A 26,653-nucleotide genomic window follows, 5' to 3' on the forward strand; every position below is an offset into this window, starting at 1 on the left:
AACAAGATTTGTTTCGTTTAAATACACGTGTATATTTTTAAATCCTTTGTATTGATGAATTACACAAAATTTTACACAATTTACTGATAATTCACAATCACTTCACTCAAATTTCATTCTTCAATTAACGAATCTAACTTGTGCAGCAGCAATGAGATTATTGCCGGCTTCCGTCTTTGACACTTTGACGAGAGCCACCTTGAACCGATGTCATGCATTAAAAAGCTATAAAGTTCCACCAAGTTCAGTACCCTTTCTTAACAAGCCTTCAAGTTCCACCATGGACCCTACACATAGTGCTAATCAGCCGCAAAGTGCCAAAGAGTACCATGTGCCTGTTAAAAAGCTCCATAGTTCCGCAAAGTACCGTCTATCTGTTAATCAGCCACAAAGTACGACATCGGAACGTTTTTTCGTTAAACAGCCCTAAATCAGCTATAAAGTACGAGCTGGCTATTTGGGTTTTTTCGTTTTGAGAGCTTTCTCATCATAGCCTATGTACTGTTGAATGGTTTCGCTAAATTTATGCATCGCTAGAACGCCGATATGATTACTCGAATACTTTACTCCAATGATAACCACCTGCACTGAGGCACGTGAGATTTGAGTAATGCTCGTTGGTGTTAATACCCACGTATGTGATCACACGACCATTCATAAAGATTTTTGCTCAGAGTGTTGCCATGAACCATGATTACATGAAGCTAGTCAAATACATTGTAAGAAAAAGACAGCTGTATTATGATGAGTTATAAAAAGGCCGTCTATAGAGCAATTCAGTGAATCTATGAAATTTTCGTTTTTTTTTATATGGATATTTGATTTTCATGGGTTCAAACCCCAAATAGACCGTGCCGCCATACGTAGGACTGACTATCCTGCTATGGGGGGAAATCAATAAGTCACTGAAAAGCCAACCCCACAAGTGTGTTGGCAGGCCTTGACCGGCATCGGTTGTTGAGCCAAACAAGAAGAAGAAGAAGATTTGATTTTCCAGTCGTTTAAGCTTAATCCGCGGCGCTTGAGAACCCGACGCCAGGCTCCCAAGAAGGTCTTGTTTTTGCACACATGTTTGTGAATCGCACACAAATCCATAATTTCTTTTATTTCTAGTGTTAGTCGGTCAGATATTGAATAAAAATTGATTATAACTTTTACAAGGAGAATCAGCTCGAAAATGTCACTTGGGTCAGCTAGGGACCTATTGAAGCGGTGCCATGCAGCAAAATTGTGCGAAAAAAAGCTGAGACCATTACCTCTGTTGTGTATCACTTTTCAGCTGAAGTGTTGCCATTCTTCGCAGTTGCAAAACAGAACACGCTCCAGCGTGAATTGTGGCGTCACTTCTGCGTAGCGTGATAGAATCGTACCTGTGGGAAACTCTTCTGAGCCGATTACGCATTTTTCGCCGTGGAGTGGTCAGTTAACGAAATCACAAGTTAGCATCATGAGTGAGAATCGTGGGTTTGGTTTCGGGTGTCGAGAAGCGCCGGATATTTGCGACAAGTTTTTGGAAAACCAAGGATACTACCGCAAACACACAGCATTAGACTCGTCCTCGCTGTTCCGCGTCGTCTCCGAGCAGCAGTACAGCATCCAGTTACACCACGAGGAAGTCCGCAAGCAATGTGTAAACTACATGCGCGCCAATAGAGCGCAATTTAAAAAGGTGCGTACATCTTTGGCGCGGATGACGCGCTTTCCCTAACCTCACTTTTCGTCTAAAAAGTGAATGCACAGTCTGATCTGATAGACTGATACCTTGTGTTGTCGTATCGTTTTCGCCGTAGGATATCAAGTGGGACTTTGAAGGGTATTTGGATAATATGAGTCGGCAGAAAACGCACGGTACCCTGGTGGAACTGAAAGCCTTGGCGCATCTGCACAAGTAAGTAGTAGCTTTTCTTCATTCCCGTGAAATAGCTGTGCTGTGAACTACATCTCATAACCTAATGTTTTGATTGCACAGAGCGAATGTTCGGTTGTTCGAGCCGTTTGCCGATGGAAAATGGTTCCTGCAGAATGATTCGTACGATAATCTTTGGAGAGTGTTTATCGGGCGTAATAATCATTTCGATTCGATTTATACCATGGACCACATTACTAATATGGCCGAATGCCAAGGTAAGAAGGGCAATTTTATGCTCATAGTCCTATAGTAATCTAACCCCCCTTTAAATCCTGTTCCTCTAGCGATAGTGTATGACATACTGTACACGAAGGTGTTGCTAATGCCTGACGTGCAGTATGCGGTTGAGCGGATGCTGCACGATCCTGAAGATCACAGGATCGCGTACGACGAAGACGAGCAAGGTAGCAAAGTCGTCACAACAGAAGATGGCCGACAAATGAAGCTGAGCGCGGCTAGCGAAACGGAATGCGTGCTGAAGAATTCGCAACTGTGTCATTTCCATAACATAACAAACTTTGATGCGATTCAGCAGTTCTTCGCCATCCATGGTTCGGCCGAGGGCTACCGTGTGTACGTTGGGCTGAACGTGCGCCAGGGTGTAAAAAAGCCGAATCCGTTGCTGGAGGACCAAAACTTGTCCTGCGTGCGTCAGTTGCTGAACCTAGGCATTACGCCGTTCCCGTACAAGGTGGCCAAAGCACTCGATCGTAACATCTACCGGAACGTGGAGTTTGACGTGTGGCACGAGATCCGGGCGGAGAAATGGAAAGCACATCTTTTGCAGGTGAGTGTTTTACGATACATAACGGGATGTTGAACGAAATGTGTATTTTAAATCTGATTTCCACACGCTGGCTTGCTGGGGAGTCAACTCATCAAGTCAAGTCATCAACTACTCTTGCCCTTTTTTCTCTTGTGATCCACTCCGGTATTGCCTTTGCAAACCATCGAGTGAGGTTTGAGTTTTGATTTCTGGTCGGGATTACGGTGAAAAGAATCTGCTTCGAATACAATGCAGTCCTGGTCCAAATAGATTTTGAAGATAAAACAAAATAGTTTTCATTAGAATTGTGTATATCGCAATGTTAAATGCCCAATGCATGAAGATTCCTTCTGTGTTCTGTGTTCTACACGTACGGTTGTTACAATTGTTCAGTTGTAGCTTATGCGAAATAAACCATTTTATCTCATCCGATGACTATCAAACTTGTCACTATCAGATGACCAAGCTTCTCGGTTAATCCTGAAGTGTAGCAGGGTCCTGTATTACAAAAACAACTACGGCAGCTCGAGTCGATGTTCTTTTGCTGCGGGGAAACACGACAAGAAGCGAACTGTGTACATATTTTGAATTTGACGAGCAACCACGTGGCGCTGACTGTAAAATCCGTACAACTTGCAAGCAACAATTGTGTGCTCAACAACATTAAACCAACGCCCTATTGCCACATAAGGTTATGGCATCCGATCCTAGCCAATAGCCGCCATATGATAACCATATTCAATTGTTTGGTTATCTGGTTATCATACTAACCCGTTGTGGGTGAATGACCAACTTATGAACCAACTTATGTAATGTTTTTAATATTTACCGAGCCCCTCTGTACACCGGAAGTACATGGAAGTAGATTAGCAGTATAAAATGTTGTTTCTATATATTTGCAGATAACACACAGAGCACATAACGAGAACCAAATCGATCAAACGAGACAGTCTTACGAAGATAGATATATGGATGGAGGTAAGAGTTATGTGTGAGACGATGATTAGCTTTGTTTAAATACACGGAAAACTCGAATCATGTTACGTCCATCTTTCATAGGCAATCGTCGAGGCAAGCGTATAGAATTCGTTAAAAATCCGTTTATAGAGCCGTCAGAGATGAATGAACTGATCGATGCCATAGCAGAAGAGGAGCCCCCTGCACAGCATTTGAACACAAACGAAGTAGCCGATCCTCATCTGGCACTTGTGCCCTATCCGGTGGAGCAGTGCGAGTATCTTCCGCCACCAGTTCAGTTCGGCGACACGAACGCGGTTAGTGTGGTGGCCTCCGATCAAAACCAATTGCCATTTGGTGACAAGAACGGACAGTGTCCTGTAGGAGGGATAGGATGCTGTACAATTCTCCCGTTCTACCCTGTTGCTCCAATGGTACGTGGGGGATTGGGATGAAGATTTGAATGCTGAATAGCACAACACATACTGATATTTGTGTGTTTTAGACATTTCATGCATTACCTGGAATGAATCAAATGCAGCAGCTGCCCGCCATTATTCCAAATAACAATCAACAGCTTGTTTCTGAACAACAGCAACAGCAACAGCAACAGGCATTTGTGCCGAACTCCTCCACGGTGATTCAAGCTTCCAACGATTGTTCAATGCTGTACCATATGCAACAAACTCAGATAACTCAGCAGGTGTTGCAGCATCAAATGCAACAGCAGCAGCTCCAGCAACAGCAGCAACTCCAGCAACAGCAGCAGCTCCAGCAACAGCAGCAGCAACAGCAGCAGCAACAGCAGCAGCTTCAGCAGCACCAACATCAGCAGCAGCAACCGCAAATCATTTGCCCATACGTTCCGATTGCTGGGCATGCACCGTACATACATGGGTGCATTTATAACTGTGTGCCAAACGTAGGGGAAGGAAGCAGTAAGTTTCGTACAGGATGAAATTGGCCTATTAGCTAGTAATATGTACTAAATTCTTTATTTCACAGATCATGGAACTATAGCGTTGACGTACGATATAAATCCGTTGAACTCACCGCCGCATTTCAATTGTGCCCAATTTTGGCCCAACAATTAAGCAGAATGTTTGGTTTTGATGCTGATGTAATGGTTAATTTCTTCGGTAAGTGTTTAGTCCTTATTTCCGATGTGGTTTTGTTTGAAGTTTGTTAACCATTTTAACATGTGAATTTATTTACAGATAATTTTATATCGATTTTTTGTCATAACGAGTTCTCTTAAAACTTGATTGAGGTATTCGAAACAGATTATCGAATTCTCTCATTTCTTACACTTTATCACTTTTTTATGCTGTGGATGATATTGATTTCGTAACATGTTTTTGTGAATTCATCACATACTCAGCGAATCCGATCGTGTGTGGGTTACATTTAAAGTGTGAATTTTTTTTGGCGTTACTGAAATGTATGTTTAATATTTACACGATATTTCCTGATCGAATTTCATGTAAACCATCAAAAATGCATTCCAATAAATTTCTCTGACAAAAACACAATATGCTGTGTTGTTGTATTATTCTTCTATAAAAATAGTATCAATAGTATTCGCATGGGAAAATACACAATCAATTAGAGGGAACGGCAAGTGAAGACAGCGAATTACCCGTTTGCGGGTCGCAGTATCAAATACCAGGCTCACACCTAAAATATGTTTTATCTTGGTCTATTGAACACCTTAACGTTGAATTCTATTTTTTGACGAGATCAGCTACGAATTTATTTAATGTTTTTCTGCCAAAATGTACAACAAAACATATTAGGTTATGGAATCAAAATTTACATTGTGGAAAGAGTTCATATAAAATCCCGTATTACAAATGATACCATTTTTGGAATATTTATTATGATTTTTGGTCCCGTATGTGTGGAAAGACCATGGAGGACCGGTTACAAAAACGAGGTTTACCTCAATCTTACTGTAGTGCTGCGTGCGTATCAAACTCGCCACGCTCCGGTGTGCGCATGGAGTGGGAAACAATGTCATACGCATGGAACTGGGCGACCTACCCTAGCGTAATGTGCCTTCTAATCTGTCCACAAGGATAGAGGGGAAGTGGTAGGTAATTCATCGAGAATTAGATATTGACCGATGGTGTATGGGTTTTCGGCGTTCCGTTTGGACCACGGATGCTAAATTAATCCTGTTTGTATATTTTCGTACAGTCCAATCAGGAATCGCTATGTTTATTTCAATGCTCGAGCGATCGCGAATGAGTGGAAGCAGGTGCGGGTTAGAAGATAAAGCAAGGCAGCCGAGTTTATGTTCAAGCTAGGTCCAAAACGTTACATTGGGTAGTTGGGGCGGGAAGACGGCATTGAGGCGTTCGCCTTATACTTGCCATCGTTTGAAGTCCTGGAATGGTAAAACAAATTGTTAGAATCAAATGAATTAAAAATATATTCTATGTGTAAAAGGTAAAAAAAATATTTTCTTCTTCTTTCGCCCAACCGATAACGGTGGTCAAGGCCTGCGCGCCTGAACCCTAGGCGGACTAAGGCTTACAGTTTGCATCACTAGTGTAGGGACTAAGGCGGTTTTCAGTGATTTATTGATTACCATAGCAGAATAGTCAAGTCCTACGCGTGTGGGGGGTACGGTCCCCGTTGGGGGCTTGAGCCATGACGGGAATGAAGTTAAGTCGTAGGAGTTGACGACTGTGTACCACCAAACCGTCAGCATAATGAGTGAATTAGAATGTACAAACAATTACTTGAAACAACAGTCTTATTAGTGGCCATAGTAGCTGCCGAATTTGACAATTTTTAATTTTATTTTTATGACAACAAAGCAGTAAAGCGGTAAAGCTAATGAATGGGAATTATTTCTAAGGAAATTATGAAATGTTGTGTCGCTAGGGATGTTTTTCACTTGTGTATAGTTTCATTATGCCAATTTTCCTTACATCTTACGACGTTTCTACACGTCAGCGTGTTGAAGAAACGGCGGTAGCACACACAGTAAAACAGTATATGACGGTAAAAGATCCTCCCAAAACTCCCGTGTGTGTGTGATGCTGTAAAACCGCAAACTCGCTACCCGTCCTATCTCTTCCTCATCCCGTGTCTTAGCTCTTCACAACTTTTCGAAATAGTAAGGTGAATTACCGCATGCATGCTCTCCCATTTCCGCACCATGTACATATCGATCAAAACGCGCAATTAGGGTTAACCAGAATTATAATATCAATTATTAACACGATAATCATACCATCACGCTTCAGAAACCACATACCAACCTGTGTGGAAGTGTGGGGGCGAGGTGTTAAACAAAGCCCCAGCGAGGAGGAGTAGCATTGTGTGAGACAGATAAATGAGACATAAAACCGCAACACATAGCCTCTCTCTATGTAAGTTGTTTCTATTTCCTATTTCCTAGGGGAAAAAGTTGCCGTCATGCTCTCTCCGCGCTTCTACAACCCAGCTGTTTCTGATAATTACTCTGCAAAGGCTTAGCCACTGTTGCCGAAAGCAAATAAAGTGCCTAACAGATCAAAATACAAATTTAACTTAAAAGCTTCGCACAAACCGTGCACAGCACACGTATCCCTCACCCGGGTTCATTGAGGGTGTGTTGCTCGATGTTTACCCACCCTACCATATGTTTGCCCGGCGCGCTCCGCAATCCGCTTGGCCGTGCCACGATGAAGAGCGTGGATAAAGTTTTCACAGTGGTATCATCGGTAAACCATGCTGCCAAAACCCATGTATGGGAGTGACCACATGGAACAAATGAGTTATCTACGAGTCAACGGAAATGGAAGGAGAAAAAAAGCTCGTTGCAGCGTGCGCCTGTCCGGATAAAATGTGATGTGGCAGGTTTTCTGTGTGTGTGTGTGTGTGTGTGTGTGTGTGTGTGTGTGTGTGTGTGTGTGTGTGTGTGTGTGTGTGTGTGTGTGTGTTTTTTTTTGCAAGCCCAAAACTTTTGTGACAGTACTGACAAGGGGGGAAGGTGTGGAAAAGCGTTGCAACTTATACACTCACATACACACATGTATACACACCGCTTTTACGTGCAACACAGCGAGAGGCACATATGGGCGGCGAGCTTTGTGGATGAAATATATCGCGGCTTACCACAAAAGGAGGGGCGGATTGGATGAAACGGGACGGGACTGATGAGCTCTACCGGGACAGCCGGGACCAGGACACAATATGAAATTAGTGGAAATAGTTGCACCCCGGGCAACTATGCAACGATAATGTGCTCCAAATGCGATGCACACTCTGGGTGGTGGTGAGAAGTTAATCTTGTTTGTAAATGCGAGTTTTGCAACAAATAGATGCTTTTATTTTACGTACTTTTCCTATTAAAAACCCCAAAATAATGGAGAGCACCAAAGCATAGGATAGCATTTGGAAGTAATGAAATCCTGCCCTGTCAATTATTAGCAAAAAAAAGCTTCAATAGTCATGTAGTCTATTCGCTATTTTCGAGGAGCGTTGAAGTACACACTTTAGTTTCGAAGCTTGGCTGCCATTCTTCATTCACAATTGAAAAGGTAACTTCCTTTCGGGATTGGCATAATATTCCGAGCACCGAGTCCGGCCACGATCCTGCCACTCTCACCCACCTTGCTGTGCGCCATCGATCGTGTTGTTTTCTGTGGCAGTTTTGACATTAGGCGGTAATCCAATAGACTTTATAATCCCACTGAAGCTTTTTTTCCCCCGTTGCGTTGCCCTGAAATCGTACCAGAGCGAGCCTGGTAAGCTTGAGCTTTCTTTCTTCTCACAGTTATTTTTGGTGCTATACATCTTCGAAATGGAAATGCATTCAAGTGAACGTGTGAGTGAGAAAAGAGAGAGAGAGAGAGAGAGAGAGAGAGAGAGAGAGAGAGGGACAGAGAGACAAATTTCATTTTTCAATTTCCTATTCAATTTCCTTCTCGCGCAGTGTCCCACTGTGTGTTGCAGTGTTTTTGCCGCCTTCGTTCGAGGTTAGTTACTTAAGGGGCGCGTTTGGGCGCGCGCTACACATTCTAGCCGATGAGAACTTTCACAGTCGTTTCCTAATGCGGTGCTTATCGTGTTGGGTTTGCTTATTTTTTCTTTGCTATCCTCAGCTGTTGATGGTTTGGGTTTTTCTTCTTTCTTCCCTCACTATCCTTCCTTCCAAGGACGGAAGGACATAATTCAGAAGATTGAATATTATCATATCCGGCTAGGTCAACACAAATTTGGCATAGAAGGTGGACGAGATTTGCCTGCTGGACTGGCTGAATGGTGTGCAAAGTTTTACGCACTCAGCGTAACGAGAAAAGTTAGTGCTTATTGTTACACAGTGTACGGTATTAGGCAGTGAATGTATGTGGCAAATGATACACTCCACAGCTTTTTGTATATCTTCCACATTAAATAATTTACCACTGTAGAGAAAAAAGAGAAGTCAATCAAAAAACTAAACCATTCCATTCTCATATAATTATAAATTCCCATAAGGCTGCAAAAGAACCTTCAACTTAGCCGCTGTCAACTCATCAGTTTTGTTCAGTTTTTTCATTGTTGAAATTCCCAAACGTGCATAAACTCGATCCGTGAGGTAGTGCGACTACTGACTGCTGAGTGGGAAAGTGAACCGAAACGTTCGTTACATTCGCTGGCAGCTTTTTTGCAAAGCGAATGGAAAACTTTCCCGGGCGACCGACCACCCTAGGGAGCACAGAAATTAGTATGGAAACTTCAATCACTCTCGGTTACAAAGACAATTCCAACTGTCGGAGCGCGTGTTACGCATGACTGCTTGCTTGCAAGCGTGTACGAATTTTTCAAAGCGCAACTTTTACACCGCTCTTTGCTTAACTATTCATAAATAGTAGCAGCAATATGTTCGGAGTCATTTTTTTGCTTTCTTTTGAGGTTCTATTGGTATGCTTCAAACGCAAACGCCCCGGTCCACGTTAATATCATATTCTGTACAAAAGCTCCACTGGCCCGTAGTCGTGATATTTCAGCATCACGAAACGCGTGAATATACCGTTCGATGTGACTGCACCCAGTGAATGCATTCCGGCTTTTGTTCTAGCAAAATTCAATTGTTTTTCGTCGGCAACTTTATTTCTTATCTTGTGTTGTGGGCCATTGTGTGCCATTGTGTGCCCGGGATGGGTATGCACTCCATGGGATGGCACGGGACTGGAGAGAAATTTGTTCATTCGTAAAGAGGGAACGGTAACATTTTACATTCAGGGTGAAAAGAGTAGAGGATGCTGAAGCTTCCGGTAAACAGCAGGAGCCAGTTGCGGGCAGTACAGTACAGTTTCAAGCTTATACATCTTTCGGTTGCAATCCGATTTTGAGTGAAAGATAATTACATTATCATGATAGACAAACACAAAACATAAGCTGTAATTGTTAAATAAACAATAAATGAGTTGTTAGAACAGTTCCACTGTTCCGGATTGTAACTGTATTTTGCGTTGTATAAACATAACACAGCTCGTTAATCTCTTGCCTATTATTATTACTTTCAAATTTTAACTACCTTTACTTGTCTACATATGGATTGATTTTTTACGCACTGTAGTAAAAGTTGAATGTTATGCATTGGCCTGTATAATATTCAACTTTTACTACAGTGCATAATGACCGTCTGATCAGAAGTAAGTTTTGTTTGGCATTAGATTATCTTCTTATTTATCCTACCACAAAAATCTAACAGCAAACGTGTGTATGTTAATAGAAGTTAAATTAATGCATTTTTTCAATTTTTGCCTCTCCTTCTCATTCTTCACACAAACTCACTTTTTCCATTTCTTCTTATCATGTACGACCGATCGCCTCATTAAGACTCACTTGTGTAATAAAACATACTACTATTGGTAAAATACTCATCGAAGTGTAATTGATCAAATTTAATAGATATATGTTTCTGAGTATTCTGATAAAAAAAGAACGATTAAAAGAATAACTATAAAAAACACTCCTGCTAGCGAGGCAGGTTCTTAAATATGTAGGGAAATAAAAAAGAAAAAGAAGAAGTACTTTCTCTTTTTTATTTGATTTATTTATTTTCAATAAATCATTTATTATTTTTCTTCTACTTGGCGTAACGTTCTACGTGGACATACCGACTTATACAGGCGTTCGATATTTATTAGTATTGCGCAGCTAGATAGTTAAGTCCTTGTTACGAGGGGACATATCGTATCGTCCATATCAGGTTAGAACCCATGACCGGCATGTTTTTTTTAGTCGTACGAGATGATGACTAGTGCAGGACGATGAGAGAGACCTTCAAAATAATTTTGTATATTTTAAATAAATTAATAAAGAAATATGTAAATAAATAAATAAACCAAAAAATTCAATACTGAATAAATAAATTTATGAATAAATAAATTAAAAATATAATATCTCTTATTGTTAAAACAATCACATCAATAAAATAACTATAATGTTGTTACTTTTAATAGTATTCAAGATACTAGGAATTGTTTCATTATAAAAAGAAAAACCATCTTAAGCTGTCTTGCGTCTTACGTCTATGTCTACGGACCTTGGGAGTTAATTCCGCAGTGTAAGTGCAAGGAACACATTCCGTCCTCTTAAAAGTGTGAGCCTTTACCTTGCTCTTACTCCGTAATTACATACATTCAGCTGTGTAGGGAGAATCTATTCAATTAATTAAAAATCCAAACTGATTAGAGAATTAAAGCATTTGTTACGGAGTTACTTGTTGCTCATAGATCATGCATATGTACACTCAGTTTAATTTAGTTCAGCTCATTCAATGAGGTACTTTCAAAGTGCGGAGCGTCGGAACGATGTTTGAAGAGCACTCGTCTTTACTTTGTAATTGAGTATATATTAACTGATATTTTAACAGACAATGCCTTATATTGTAATATACGTTTTTACGTTTTTTTTATGTATTATGTATGGTCATAGAGATTTTCTTTATTATTCTAAATTAGCTTTAGCGATTACACCTTATAATGTGCTCATTCTACATACTAAAAATATGTCTCTGTTAAATCCTCTTATTAAGAGCAATTTGATTTGTGTTTCTGATACACATGTGTCGTTTTGTTGTTTTGTATCCTCTGTATTTTTTTTACTTTTCATTTTGCCTGAAAAAAGAAAAAAATGACATAAATTGAAGAAAGATCTTTTAACATTGTTATTTTGCAGCGATTTCAAACTGTTTTCTTAGAAATTTGTAAGCATCTTTTAGTACACTACTAACATCCTCCCTGTATTATGTAGACATTTAAAATTTTTGCAGATGCCTATATGTCCTTAATACTTTACTCACTTCACACTCGTACAAATTATATGGAATAGAGCCTAAAACATAGCGAGATATTCGTATAACGAGTGAGTCACTGGTACGAGATTAGCTCATTATACGAGGGCACACTATTATTTAAATGTTTTTTTTCCGACCGCTTTCTATCGAATCACAATAAAATGTTGGTAGCCAATTCTTCTCTCACTTCATTGAATTGTCCGCGTTCATCTGTAAATATCTAGTATAGAAGTATGTGAACAGTACAATGAAGTTGATTGAATTACCTCTAGGCTCGCAGATGCCCAAGGAAAATATAAGCGATTCAATTAACAAAAAGCTTAGATAACCAAAAGCATTGCAAAAAAAAAATTCAACCACCATTCACCAAAGAAGTGGAGCTCTTCGTTAGTTATACTTCCATACCCCCGGTAGCTTTTCACTTTGCTAGCGCGTTCACCGATGATACGAAAAGGGCAAAAAAGGGTAGGAAAAAAGAGTCAACAGCAGTGAAGTTTATTTCAGATCATCTATCTTCAAAACAAGTTTACTGATAGTTATTGTAATCTTATAAAGCCCGGCTCCAACGAGGTTCCTTGCGTAGAGCATTAAACAGAAACGTATGGCATCAACAGAGCAGCAAGAGTAAAAAAAGAAAAGAAACAGTTACCCCCTTTTTGCTATTCTCTTTTCAGCGTATTGTGTGCTAGTATCCTTTTCGATACAAACGTCCTCTGACAAACGCCCACATACACACCTACACTGTGGAAAGAAATTCGATAAGCGCAAAAGGTACATTTTTCGGCTTTTGCCAAAGCAAAAGGGGCAAATAGGCAACCCGCCAAACAAGCAAGTGAGAGCCGAGCAGCCCGGTGGCCTGGCCTTAGCAGCTTTTATCGGTGGGCCCCTTATCTCGTAAGAGACCTCGGCTGCTCTGCCGGGTAGACAAGATTCCATGCATGTGTAATGAATACAAAATTGACGGATTTTGATCCACCCGAAATTCTAATTTAGATAGCTGCATCGTAAGGGTTTGGCACCACCGTGTGTTGGTACCTTTTGCCCGTGCTAGGATGGCCGGATGGTGAATGAAGGTTTCCTCGCAAATTCCTTTTATCCTCACGTGTGTGTATGTGTGTGTATGTGTGTACACACCCTAGCTCCCTTTGCCCCATAACTTAGACCAAGCTGGATGGTGCTGCTTTCCCAGCGATCACCAACAGTCTCTGGCCCCATGTTCCCGTTAAGCACTATTGTCAAGTGCAGCAAGGGCGGACAAATTTGCTCCTAATATTTTATCCCCGTTTTCATCTGTGGGCACTGGGTTTAGTCACCTCCCCGGGTGGAATTTCGGCGCAGCACTGTTCTACATCCACGCCGTCCGAAAGGGTCGCTCATTTGACCCAAATTCCAAACTGTTCCCTTTCCCCTCCGTTGTCCTTTTCGACGAAGAGGATCACGGGAGAAAGGCTGACAAACTTACACCGCCAACAGTTGCTCAACGCAAAAGGTCACTCGATGTTTTGGGGCGATAAGTATGAGTTTGGGGCTGTTTCCGATGATCACATGCGAGGTTTCCGGTGCCGGCGCGAAGGTATCGAGTGTTCAATTTATGTAACAAGGTCTAGGGCAAGAAAATACCAAACTTTCGCATAGTTTCAAGTGAAAGTTTTCCAAAAAAGGGGAAACCATCGAGTCCGCACGACCGCTTATCAAAAGGCGTCGTGCGCAAAAAGCAAACACGATCGCACCCGTTCGTGGAAATGCGTCCACATAGCCGCTCGATGGTCGGTGCTATTTTCGCTAACCAGCGTCCCATGTTTTCTTCCTGCTGGTCCATTGTGCTCTGCGACTTTGGATACTGTTCTTCGGCTTTTAGTATTTATTGCGCTTGGGAATTTGCTTACATAAGTACATTCCTTGCATTCACCTGGGGGTTAAGTAGACCGGGGCTAAGATGGAGCGAGGACCAAGCGCTAGGGAGAATCGAAAATCCCTTCATCCTTTTGTGTGCCCAAGCGTAGAGCGCTCTACCTGTCGTAAGGTGCCGAAACAAGCTGCCTCTTCTTGTTGTAGGCTTGTTTTGCTGTAAAATGTTCGCTGCGTCGTGATTTCGCTGCAACGAAACACAACACATCCGGGGCACTCGAACGTGTGTAATACTGTGAACTGACAAGTGAACAACAGGAACGGCCTTTTCAGACCCTTTTGCTTTCGAGTGGCGAGATAAGTTTTTCATTTGCGTTATTTTCTTTGGGTGTTGTGCAGGCAGGGTTGAACGAAGGAGGCGATAAAATAAAAAAGGTATTTTTGTGCATGGATAGTGCTGTAGGTAGCGATGGAGACATTAATCGTACGGTGCAAATATGAGCAGAAAGTGCTCGTAAGTGGGCCCAGTAAAATGGGACTTTTTGTGAAGATTTTAAAGCTTGTTTTATGGATCGGAACAATAAGCCGGAAGCATTATTAAAAAAAGGTTTGAATACTGCGTATCTGCAGCGACCAGTATATGTCTTATTTTAGCGTTTGAAACAGTCCCTTGTTTTAGGTAAAAATTAGCTTGAGTTGATTCAGGCGATTGTCACAGTACATGGGAAACAGTAGATTGTTTTCTTTTCCCGACATTTCCTTCTATGAATTATATGTACCGCATACATCAGTTGTTTGAGGTTGTTGTTCTGGTGGTGGTAACGAGAAGAATTACGTTATTGTACCTACTACTTCTACTCGCTGATATCATAATATTAAAATCCTCGAAAGCTCGGTCTTCCAACACCAAATGGCCTCTATTTTACTTGATAATGATATGGTGTAATTGTTTAATTGTTTATTACTCGATCAATGGATAACAATGGATCCTTGTGAATGTTCTTAAGTATAATATTAGTTTAAAATAAGTAGAAAGTAGAATGATAATTACTATCTTCCGTCTCTTATTGTATATCTGATATGACTGCCTAACGTAATGGAATCTTCACTTGCTCAATGATGTCATAGCTATTTTTCTTTTTGGTTCTTGAAGATATATTTCCTTCATATTGCTGGAAGGAAGTACTGATCAACACAGGTTATGTTTATGCTTTCCTGTAGAAAGAAAGTTTCTTCTAGAAGCTAGTTAAATTCGCTTAAAAAAATACGATAATATATGCTTTTTTGTATATCAGTTTTTTTAAAACAATTTTTGAGCCGGATGTGGGTGTAAACATTAGATAGTAGTATTCTGACTCATAATACAATCAAGTAATCAATTCAACTCCTATAAAATGTACAAACTAGAAATACGAACGGCTTGCCAGACACAATAGAAAAATAAAGCTTGTCTATCACCAACACCCATCTGTGAACTATTTTGTTCTTATTTTGTTGCCCAATAAAAATTGCCCAGCGTCCATTGGTGATCGGTGTCTCTGCCTTTCGACATCAAAATTGTCTGTCTAGCTTCATCTCTTGGTGTAATTTAAATAGCATGAGTGTTAATATAAAATAGTGTTCTGTGATAACGTTCGCTAGAAAAAGGTCCCCTATACTAGTTGACGACAAAATAGCAGACAGTTTAGTTCCGCGGACCACCAGCGTTCGCGATTTAGGTGTACTACGGACGTCACATGAGGCGTAAACTCAAAAAGTTTACGCTTGATTTGTATGGAAGAGCGTAAACTTCCTGTCAAAAGATTATAGGGTTGTATGGCTGAAATTCAGTTTACGCCAAAGTTTACGCTTCGTGTGACGTCCGTATACAGCTGGATATCAGGTTAATGTTTGATGATCATTTTGAGTTATGATTATCTAAAGCAAATCGTTTCTTAAGTTATGTGTTACGTGTCGATAAAGATTTCAAGGACCCGTATACGCTATATCACTGTATTGTGCTAATGTACGAGGGATTTTAGAATTTGCAAGCATATCATGGACACCAACTCAGCAGTATGAAATCGATACACTAGAAGCAGTTCAAAGAAAACTTTCACGCGCTCTTTACTACCGTTTATCATGGTTTCGAGAATTTGTGTACCCTTAGTATCGTGCTAGGTGTTTGCTATACGGACTAGTCTCACTTCTGCATAGACGAATGATGGCACAGTGTACTTATATACATAAGCTAATCAGCGGTTACATTGACGCCCTGTTTATTCTAGAACAAGTTAATGTTCAGGCACCTAGTTGAAATCTAAGGCAATGTCCCTTATTTAGTATTGATTTTAGATCTACGAAATTTGGTTCTAATGATCCACTTTTGAAAATGATCAACTCGTATAGCTCAGTTAATAACATTGTCGATCCTGTAAAGATAAATGTACATGTACTAAAACAAACGTGGCGCAGCCTATACTGACTAGTGACACTCTTATTTATTTAATAATCTATTTTGTGGTCAGCTTTTATTTATTTGTTTATGCGTTGAATTTTTGTATTAGTTAGGAAACTAGTATTAAGTTATGGAGGCTAGCATGGCTAGATGACTTTATTAAATAAAAAATATTAACTATAAAAACGCAATATACAAACTTTTTCTTCTTCGACTTGGCGTAACGTGCTAAGTAGACATGCCGGCCTATACAGGCATTCAAGAGTTATATAGTATCACACACCCGGTTATTCAGTCCAAGCTACGGGGGGACAGTTCACTCTAGACTTGAACTCACGACGGACATGATGTTAAATCGTGCAAGTTGATGACTGTACTATGAAACCACTTTTCAGGCATCTTTATTAAGCTAGCTGTTTGTCATTTTTAACTGTAACGTAGTCAAAAAGTCTTATTCTATCAGACTGTTTTTATAGTTAGAATGACGATTTAAGTGATAATTATAAACATTGAGGAAAAGTAAAGCTTCAAGAATGGATCAAAGAAAAATTGTAAATTAAACTAATAACAAAAAAAAATATAAAAAAAGAGTTTAGTTAGAGTTCAAGCTATTAAAAACTCTACAAAAACCAAACGATCCAGAAACGAGTGAAAGCAACCATGAGAAGGGACACTCCGAGCTGTTGTGAGTTACCTGTCCCATGTCAAATGTTGTTCAATCGTTTTGAACAAACAGCTGGAAATCGGTTTACAACCGGCTGCAACGATTTTTGACCGTTGTTATTTCGTTTCATTTTCCAATAACATTAAAAAAAGCAAACCATCATCCTCGTCCTCGTTTGCGGCCCCGGTCCCAAATCCAAACACTCCTAACCTTGTCCGCAATCCAGCATCTTGATTTCCGTTGCGCCCGAATGAAGATGTTCTGGATTGGGTGGCAGGTTTCGAGGACATGGGTCAAGAGGAAGGTAAATTTTTGATTGGATGGCTCGATTGCGGAACAGTGCGTATAAAACATGACAAAAGGATACCACTGATCGGAAGTCAATAACCTTGTGCATCGAACGTAACGGATTTTTTTCGCTAAATTTACCCTTTTTCTTTGTACATGAATTTTGGTTTTGGTTTTGTTGAAATTATTCATACGCAGAAACAGAAGAACACACGCACATCATCTCCTTAATGATATGATTATATGTATAAACCGATCCAGATATACTTATCAACGAATTGCGTGAAGATCGGCACGTACCATTCAACACCGGCAGCACGGAAAGCTGAATGTGAAATTAACCGATAATCAAACACACCGGCGTGACACTGTGGCAACCCGGGTGGCAATTGTGGTTCCTTTGGATCCCTTTTTTGTCGCTCTGTTATCTCAACTCATTTAGCATCATTAGCGGCGTTAATTTGATTCGACTGATGCACACCGTGTGAATGGATTGCACACGGGCAATAATCGAGGAATAGAGGTAATGAACGATTTTTCATACAATTATGCATCCGATGGGGTCAGAGTCAAATGAGGGTGATTAGTTAGTTGAGCACAATTTGTGTCACTGAATGGTACAGTCGTTGGTTTAATGGCAGTCCTCTACAAACAAACATACACATGTACATTGCCTCACGTGAGTGTGTGTGTGTGTGTGTGTGTTGGTGGGGATAATCGTTCAATTCTGCACCACCATCCCCAACGAAAAGTCTCCACAAAGTATTCACATTATGCGAGCAAAGCGGCGAAAGAGGTGAAACCAATGAAATGGAATGGACATTTTCCCAGTCTTCAATGTGTTTCTGTCCGTCCGTGTTGCTGCTACCAACACTACCAGCATCCTTAGCGACACATGCCGGTAACGCTTTAGCAAGGTTTTGTTTATTCGGCAAATGGTAACATAAGGTCCGAAATGCGGAACCCTTTTGCTTGCTGCTAGAGCTTCCGATGCTTCCGGTCGGTAAACCGACACGTTCGTAGTGTGAGCCCGTGCCGGTTTTGATTGCTTTTCGAAGGTATAAGATTATGCTAATTAAACTGAAATAAAATGTGCCCGTTTCTGGGAAGCTTTTCACACTTTAAAGCATATGTTTGAAATGTAAGGTGGATGCTGTGCGAGCTTGTTTTAAACGGCGATGACTGGGCTCGGGAAGAGTAAAATGGAATATAGAATAGATAGATGAACCATTTTATATTAAATGCAAACCAGTCCATAATAAGTGTTAATATGGTATCTTGAGTGTCTGAAGTCTGGAAAAGTACTCCTGTGCAACTGGGGTTGAATTACCATGGTGTTTGTATATAACACACGGCAGCTATAGAATTTTGCTTAATCTGTGAATTTGTTTGCGACATTATTAAAAAAAAACCCTCTCTAATAAAGCAAACCGTCTGGCACCTGGAATTGGATAAAATCAGTATGTAAAATGGTGCACAGCAAGACGCTTGGAAAGATCAAAGAAGCTGGCACAAATATCCGATTGCAGATGTAGTCCTTCACATCTTTTGCCAGCCCTTTACCAAACGCTTCTCAAGCTTCCATTTTCAACCCACGCAATCTACTGCTCCTCCATGGTTGGAGAAGGAAAGCTGGAATTAGATTGGCATATTAATCTTCAGCGATAGAAATTCTTCGAATCTCTTTTTGAATCGTGGGCATTTAAGTGGGTAGTTGAAATGCACCAAAATCTAAGCTACGTCCATACGGTGGGTTGTTTATCGTACCCGACGTGATGATAAGCCCACGCATTTTGAAATAATTATCCCACAACTGGTTTTCTTCTTACGGAAAATAAGTTAGCTAAAATAATAATGCGTAGTTTAATACAGGAGCTATTTTAAGCTATCTTTTTCTGTACAGGAATTGTTTACACAGCCAGACATCTAGTGTACAATCAATTTAGGGACCTTTAGGTAATGACTCATTCCTCATAAGATGTTTCAAACTTACTCGTTTGAAGGATCACTTATTTGTCTGTTGTTTAGCTGCTATATTAAATCTCAGGCTTGCACATAACTGGTATCTCTTGCCAATTCAGATGAATATTGGTTTACAAGTATTTAGTATAAGTTAATTTTTATAGATTTTTATCTACTGATTGATAGTTGAAATAGCCACAAACAAAAGCTGGATCGAAACATCCATTATTAAATTCTACCTAAAAGAAACAAAAAAAACTCTTAATTAAAATAGTCTATATAATACACATAATATACATAATATACATAATATACTTTATCAAATTGTTGCACTGACAACATAAGGAATGAAAACTAACAATAAGTATGACAGTATGACATTTTTATGCTTAATGACATATTTGGTTGTTAGAGGGCGACTATCAGGATGTGATGCAATCTCGTCAGGGTATTTAGATATATTTATTAAACTACGTGTTTAATTTGTACCTTAATTTAGCCATTATCAGCCGCATATAATTTATTGCTACTGTACTTACAACTGTCATGCACATAATATCATTTTTGTGAGTTTTTCAACTGACATTCTTGATATTTTTATAAACATATGAAATAGAAACTATGGATAACTGTATTAATAAAAATTAAAATTTTAAAATTAAAATTAGTATTGAAACAATTGAGCCGAGCTGGTACAGTCAGGATCACTAGTGGTACAGGCAGGCCTTGACCGACACCGGTTGTTGTGCCAAAGAAGAAGTAAAAGATGTGAAACAATAAATATTCTAGAATCTCGAAAAACTAGGGGAATAGGGACTCTTCGAAGGAAGGTCGTGAAGCTGCGACTTTATTTAGTGTTGTGTTTAAACGCATAGTTATGTATAACACAAACTATTATTTTTCATATATTGTTTCTGAGTCTTCAAATAGTTAGAGGAATAAGAAAGACTAGATAATTTAGAACAAATACTCATTAAAAACTCACCGTTTTTTTTAAAAACAAGCGTTAAAAATAATAAACGACCATTTTGAACCAAATGTGACTATGAATGCGGGATTAGGCGGAAGACGAAGGTCCAATAAATACAGAGATTGATAAAGATTAAGCTAGCCCAGTCTTAGTGCTAAACAGATTAATTGCGATTGACAGACGGCGTGTGTCGAATATACATTGGCAGCCACCTAAAGTCGGACAGCTCATATTTTCACCTATTAGCTGACTTTGCGGCACCCTGGATAGTTCTCTAGACCATTTATCGGAAAACTTTTTTCTCCCATCAGTGAAAACAGTCTTCAGATATATATCTACAAAAAGTTAGACCAATATCGTTTAAAATCTCGGAACACTATGCATAAATGTAATAAAAAGTATGAAATGTATGCAGCCCACTGAAAGTCGTACAGTCTTCATTTCATAGCAAAATGGCCACGCAGCAAATCAGTATTGAACAATATGGCTGTAAAATCATTTGATATCAGTTATTAAAAGTCTACAGACTAATTTGGATGGTCATCTGTGAATTACATAACCTAGGCCAAGCGCTCTACGGTCTAAATCACCCAAATACCGTTGGTGAATTGCTCCAAGAAACGTAGCATAATATTTTTCAAGAGAGTGTTATTGTTTTTGATAATTATAGAGTTACTTGAACTTTTAGAAGTATCAGAAGTAATGAAGGAAGAGTGGAAATTTATCGCCTTACCTACCTCAATGCTGTTGTTCATTGTTTAGATAGAATAAATAGAATAATTATTTGCAGGTTTGCAGGGACATAGCTGAAAAATGCCCAAACCGATGGATGAAAAAAAATCCAATCCAATAGAATTGGATTGGAAACAAACATATTTTTGCAGGGTTTTTTTTATTAATGTTGTCCTCTAGAAAATTGAAAAAAAACAAAGAATTATAAAAAACCCAAATCAGCTAATTATACCAACCAATAGTCAAATTAATTAAAAAATCAACGAGGAGAGTATAAATACGGACCCATTATAAAATCGTACAATGTAGTCAACATTTCATGTACAAAAAACCCTACTACTACTTTAAAAACTCCCTTCAACAACAACTTTGTTACTGAGATGAAATGAAAAATTATGCTTTTCTTCTGAGTCAATAGTAAATAACCACTTGGTGTATGAAAATTAATTTTAAATGTGGATTAGCGTTTAAATCTGTTCTTAATTGTTAGGCTTAATTCTGTATCAATTATTCAATAATGACCCCAACGATAGTATTAATTTTAGGAAATGGTTTCAGCGTATACAGATACTTTAATCTAAACAGCAGCACGATCAAAGACTCACACACATATAATATATTCTGTTTAAACGATAAAAAATTCCATTTCCGAAACATTTCATTAAATTTTCTCTCGCAATACACTTCCCCTCCGGTGACGTTGGCATGTTGGTCGCTTTATTTATATGGAATCGAATTTTGTTCCAATTCAAAAGAAAAAAAAACAGATAATCCAATGTCAAGGTAGCAATAATGTGTGATACTCCCTGGACCACAAGAATGACACGCCGCTACCTACCGTTCAGCTTCCCAGCGCAGTGAAGAATCTTCCGCCCATAAGCGTCCCCCAGTGTGCTTGAGACACGATAATGCATGATAAGCAGAACGATTGCTTCTAGCTGTAAATGCTTCGTATTCGCTCGGTGTTTTGTTCTCGCCTTTTTGCTCATCTTTTGCTTTGTTTCGCGAGCGCCCGGTTTCGCCCATCCTGGCCGAAAATAATAGTCCGACGGGCTCATCAATATTCATGCGACGTCAAATGGCGGTTGTGTGCAGGAAGGCATAGATAATGCTTTTGGTTCAGTTATTTTCACTCACAGTGACGAGAAATAGACAGCAGCCATTACGACGTGGTGGCATTTTCGGTACGGTGCTGTGACGTTCCAGCAAAAGGAAGAGAGTACGGCTCCGTGTTGTTGGCCTTGCAGTAATCACTTCCACCGTGCTAGCACTCATTACTTTCGGGTCCCACACGGACAGAATGGGGCAGCACGAGGGCTCGGGGCCGCACCACATTCTTCGCCATTCTGATTAACATTGAATGGCACCGCAGAGTATAGGTTTTGAGAGTTTGCCGAAAGATGTGATTATCGTTGCGTAAATGTAAGATTGCTCTATACACCTCAGTGCGTTCACTTGGCTTAATTTTCCAATGCTCATTATTTCTCGTTAAACTCCCACCGACAATTAGCGCTAATCGGTAGGATCAAATCAATGTGCAAAAGATCAGCTTTTCTATCGAGCTGCTTCATCGTTTGTGTGTTAGTAATGTTCATTATTACAAAATAATATAGATATTTTGTATGTTAATGTAAAGTAAAAAAAGAAAACATTGCATTAGAAAATATTATTTACATTTTTACATATTAAATTAAGTAATTACCGCAAACAGAACTATGGACAAGAAGACTCTTTATCGAGAAAGGACATGGTAAATTTAGCAGAGAAAATCATCTATCAACCAGATCAAAAAGGGAAGTGCTGGTAGATCAGCACGGTCAGCACTTTTTAGGTATAAATTAAATGAGTTATTTTCAATAAGTCGCTATTTGCCAAGAATTGATTTCGGCATACTCTTCATTGTGCTTAAGTCGGAGATGTACTGCGCCTGTGTTAGCGGTCGTTCCAAACATAATTTTCGTGTGTGCAACATACAGTAATACCATACATAATTAAAAACTAAAATCACCACGAGCAAGCGATTCTGACTAGAATTCGTATTGGACACGTAGTTCTTACTCATAGCAACCTATTAACGAAAAGTGCGAAAAGCTATTGTGGAATTTGACTAACATTAAGACACATACTAACAAATTTTACAGGATACGATGAAGGAAGGGAAACTTTCAAAGGAAGGAAAGGAAGGAAAGTTTGTTTGCCGATGAAGTTTTAGCAAACAATGAAGAAAATGAAAATAATCTACTGAATTTTTTTGAACGACGATATACATATATATATTTTAGGGAACTTCACATATAGTCCTAAGTCACAATTAGTAAATAAGAATAAATACGTTTTTAAATTAAAACAAACAGGCGAATGTCAGCCAAAAGCCCCAAAACCTCTATAAAACAAATAAAAAAAAATAACTATAATTAACTTCCATCACCAACACATTCAATAATTGGATCAATTAATTTTTTTTTAAATTTTCTTTCGTTACAAAGGTATTACATTTTATTATTTACTTTAACACGTACCAACATGAATTGCACTTTAACTACGACTCAAGCATTCGCCTGTTTTGTCAAAGCGCTATGGGTGATTATGTTTTTCTTCTCAAATTACCGTAACAAAAGGGAGAATTGGAAAAAGTAATTGGTGACATTTATTCAAAACACACACACGCGCGCATTCAACAAAACAGCGGCATTTTTATATTGTGCTGGTGATGCCATGACAATTAAAGCGCTCTGTCGAACTGTTTACTCCCTCAGGATTGCAAACAAATTGAGACATTGAGCCCAACAGAGTACGGCAGGGCAAAACAAATTGTCCATGCAGGCAAATCGGAGGCGCTGGGAGGAGGCTGAATTGTTTATGTGGATTTTTAACGGCTTGCCGCACAGCGTTTGCATACGAAGTAATTAACTTTCATCCCACAATAAAAGGCTGCCGGCATTGATGAGCACAACGGGCACCGGGGCGGCGCACAACCGTACAGCAGTCGCGAGGCTGGCGCAACACACAAAGTACGGTTATAGTACACCATCTCCCCAGACAGCTTAATCCCGCGAAACTGCAAACAGATAAAACCCGGCCATATTCTAGCAAAGCTCGAAAAAATAAAAAAAATCTGCACCATTTCCAACTCCTGGTGCGCTCCTGGAGCGTGGTAATTAAAAAGATTGAAGAGTGATAAAATATTGGAGTCGAATGTTTCAAACCGAAATTTATTATGCACGTAAGGGAAGCACGTAGTAAGCGATGAGGGAAGATTATCGCAATCCCATGGAAATTGCGTTACGTGTGCTTCACTGTCGCAAAGGGGTTAATCCACACTTTATGGAGGAGGTACAATGCAAATTGATTGCAAATGGCACTGTTTTATTTATGTGAACGTATAGGATGGATATAGCGAGCGAAAAAGAGAGAGAGCGAGAGAGAGAGAGCGAGAGAGAGAGAGAGAGAGAGAGAGAGAGAGAGAGCGAGGGAGACAGATGACACTTTCTGTTTGTTGATACATTAAAACGGTTTGCCGCTCGGTAAACATTCCGCAAATGAAAGCATTTGCTTTAGCAATAAAATGTATGCCAACAAATTGCCATCACTGACTCCAATTGAATGTGAACACTGTCGATGAGGCGAGCAAAAACTATGTTTATAATCAGATTTAATGTGTTCAATCCCGACATGCCCGCTATACTCAGTAGTATGCCCGGACCCCCATCCGGATTACCACCGAACACAATGTCCCGACAAGCAGGCATGGCCAACCCATCTTACATGACTTTACGCAAACCACTACACAGAACCCACGCGCCCCCACGGGCCACATGAATGTTTTAAAATCCTTTGTCGAAAGCGTAACTTTACGAATTATTGTTCCACTCCATGTGTGGCCGGGCGGGGTGGGTGGGGGTATAGGTTTATCGGAAACAACCGGAGATGCCGAAGTGATGGCAAAAGATACGCATCGAAACTTTGCGGCAACGATAGCGGTTTTGGAAGTTGCAAAAAGTTGTTAGCATCGATAGGCAGATTAAGACACTATGTGAAAAGTTTGCACGCTTGCCGGCAAGATTCGGGTCTCGGGCAGCTAAGGGGATGCGGTTGTGTGAGAGGGGATGGGTTGACGATGGGTACGGAACTTTGCACAACCCTCTGCCTGCCAGTAATGATGGAGAACTTTGTCGAATGGTGGTAGACCAGCAGATAAATGAGACGTTTGGCTGAAACATGCAACGGGTTTCAAAAGGTAAGCTTGCCAGCGACAGTATGATGGAAGGGAACGGACGCTGTATTTTGAGTAATGTGTTCTTTCAAATTGTGATTAAATTGAATCAAATCCATCTGATGTAAACAATCATTGCCAAAGTTACACGATGTATGTTGCTATGTTTTTTTTATAACAAACCATAATACAGATATTTATTTAGACACACAAGGGTGTTCAAATGTTCAAACAAAAGACATCGTATGTATTTGCCACATACTGATATTTTGATATCACACGTTTTTCGGATTTGGGAGACTTTTGAAAGAAAATACCTACATCGCACAAAAGCCTTTGTGTATCCATTTCAGAGCCTGTGCGTGCGCAATGCATGAAAGCTTATTGTACCTTTTCCTTTTCCACAACTCCAAAGCTTTCCAATGACCCTTTGTAAGCGATTTTACGGTGTCTTTGTATTTTTGGGTACAGATTTTTATGGCTTTTGCTTAGAAGGTACATGTTAGCAACATTTGTTAGCTTATTTTATTGACTTGGCAAAATGGGGATAGATTTTGTGATTTATTGAACTAGAGTCTCGTTAAAAAAGAAGGAAATGCTTCTTCACTATTTATGTTTTATTTATTTTATTCAAAATATCGTTAGTTTGTAGATAATTTACATTTTACGATTGTGTTTTTTCATCAACTATACTACATTTCATTTTTGTTTCAAATATGTCATTTACAACCGTTGTCGGTCTAGACCTGCCTGTGCCACTACTGGGCTTGGCTTTCAATAACTTATTGATAGTCCATAGCATGATAGTCAGTCCTAAGTACGGTCCATACGGGGCTTAAACCCATGATGGGCGTTTTGTTAAATCGTACTATTTAACCTCTGTACCTCTGTACTATTGCTAGAATTCATGCTCTAATTCAATCAATGTGTCATTAAAAAATAATAAAATTTTCCCAACATTGTTTCAAAAAGGCATTATAATTTTTTTTAAATATTCATGAAATGATCTAAAAGGGCTATATAATGTTTGTTCAATCATTTTAGCACGTGAAAATAGCGAAGATGTGGTTTAGAACTCAACGTCTGAAAGTCTCATTCAGGTATAAGCGGAACATACTTTGCAATGGAGGCGCATTGTACTTGATGATGTCGTGGAGACGCCTGGTTATACTTTAGCACAGGTATGTCAAACTGACGGTCCGTGATTTCGTGAAATTCGATCCGTTGATTTTGTATGCGGACCGGGAAAATATTTTAAGAATTGCTCAAAGCATTGCAAACCAAAAAATATATTACTATAATTTTATTTGAGAGCATTAATTATTCCAGAGAAGAACAATCTACAGTGAAATCTCTCTAAGGCGATTCTTCAAGGGACCGTCAGCTTAGAGGAATATTCATGTTGAGGAAAACTATTGAAGATGTTGCTATGAAGTATCCAAGAAACCACGGGAAAAACATGACATCCTATGACCAATATGTTTGTAAACTGTAACCCAAAAATTCATCGCAGAGAATTTTGGCTGGAAAATCGCATATGCAGCTTGGAGGATATTCGAAGGATATATTTGTCAATTATTGAAGCTTTTGTAAATGTCTTGTAACCTGTAGCACCCGGGAAAT

The 26,653-nt window shown here is 39.6% G+C and overlaps 1 protein-coding gene and 1 long non-coding RNA gene across 2 annotated transcripts in view; both read left to right on the top strand.

Moving 5' to 3' along the window:
* The window catches only part of LOC121594179, a 42,257-nt gene extending 15,820 nt beyond the window's left edge, over positions 1–26,437 (top strand). The window contains exons 2-3 of the long non-coding RNA XR_006004914.1: positions 26,075–26,211; positions 26,360–26,437. This is a non-coding gene — a long non-coding RNA (uncharacterized LOC121594179). The remainder of the gene's footprint in view (positions 1–26,074; positions 26,212–26,359) is intronic.
* LOC121594177 lies at positions 1,280–5,146 on the top strand. Its single transcript, XM_041917207.1, has 9 exons — positions 1,280–1,669; positions 1,791–1,888; positions 1,970–2,124; positions 2,194–2,696; positions 3,578–3,653; positions 3,735–4,066; positions 4,138–4,570; positions 4,638–4,771; positions 4,850–5,146. The coding sequence occupies exons 1-8, from the start codon at positions 1,448–1,450 to the stop codon at positions 4,724–4,726; spliced, it is 1,908 nt and encodes a 635-aa protein (XP_041773141.1). The 5' UTR covers positions 1,280–1,447; the 3' UTR covers positions 4,727–4,771; positions 4,850–5,146.
* Positions 26,438–26,653: the final 216 nt, after the last annotated feature.

The sequence above is a fragment of the Anopheles merus genome, chromosome 2L (genome assembly GCF_017562075.2).
Source record: "Anopheles merus strain MAF chromosome 2L, AmerM5.1, whole genome shotgun sequence".
NCBI lineage: Eukaryota > Metazoa > Arthropoda > Insecta > Diptera > Culicidae > Anopheles > Anopheles merus.

Coding starts and splice junctions, on each gene's coding strand:
- LOC121594177 (XM_041917207.1), top strand. CDS start 1,448: ATGAGTGAGAATCGTGGGTTTGGTTTCGGGTGTCGAGAAGCGCCGGAT. Junction 2,125..2,193: donor TAATATGGCCGAATGCCAAG/GTAAGAAGGGCA, acceptor CTGTTCCTCTAG/CGATAGTGTATGACATACTG. Junction 4,067..4,137: donor TCTACCCTGTTGCTCCAATG/GTACGTGGGGGA, acceptor TGTGTGTTTTAG/ACATTTCATGCATTACCTGG.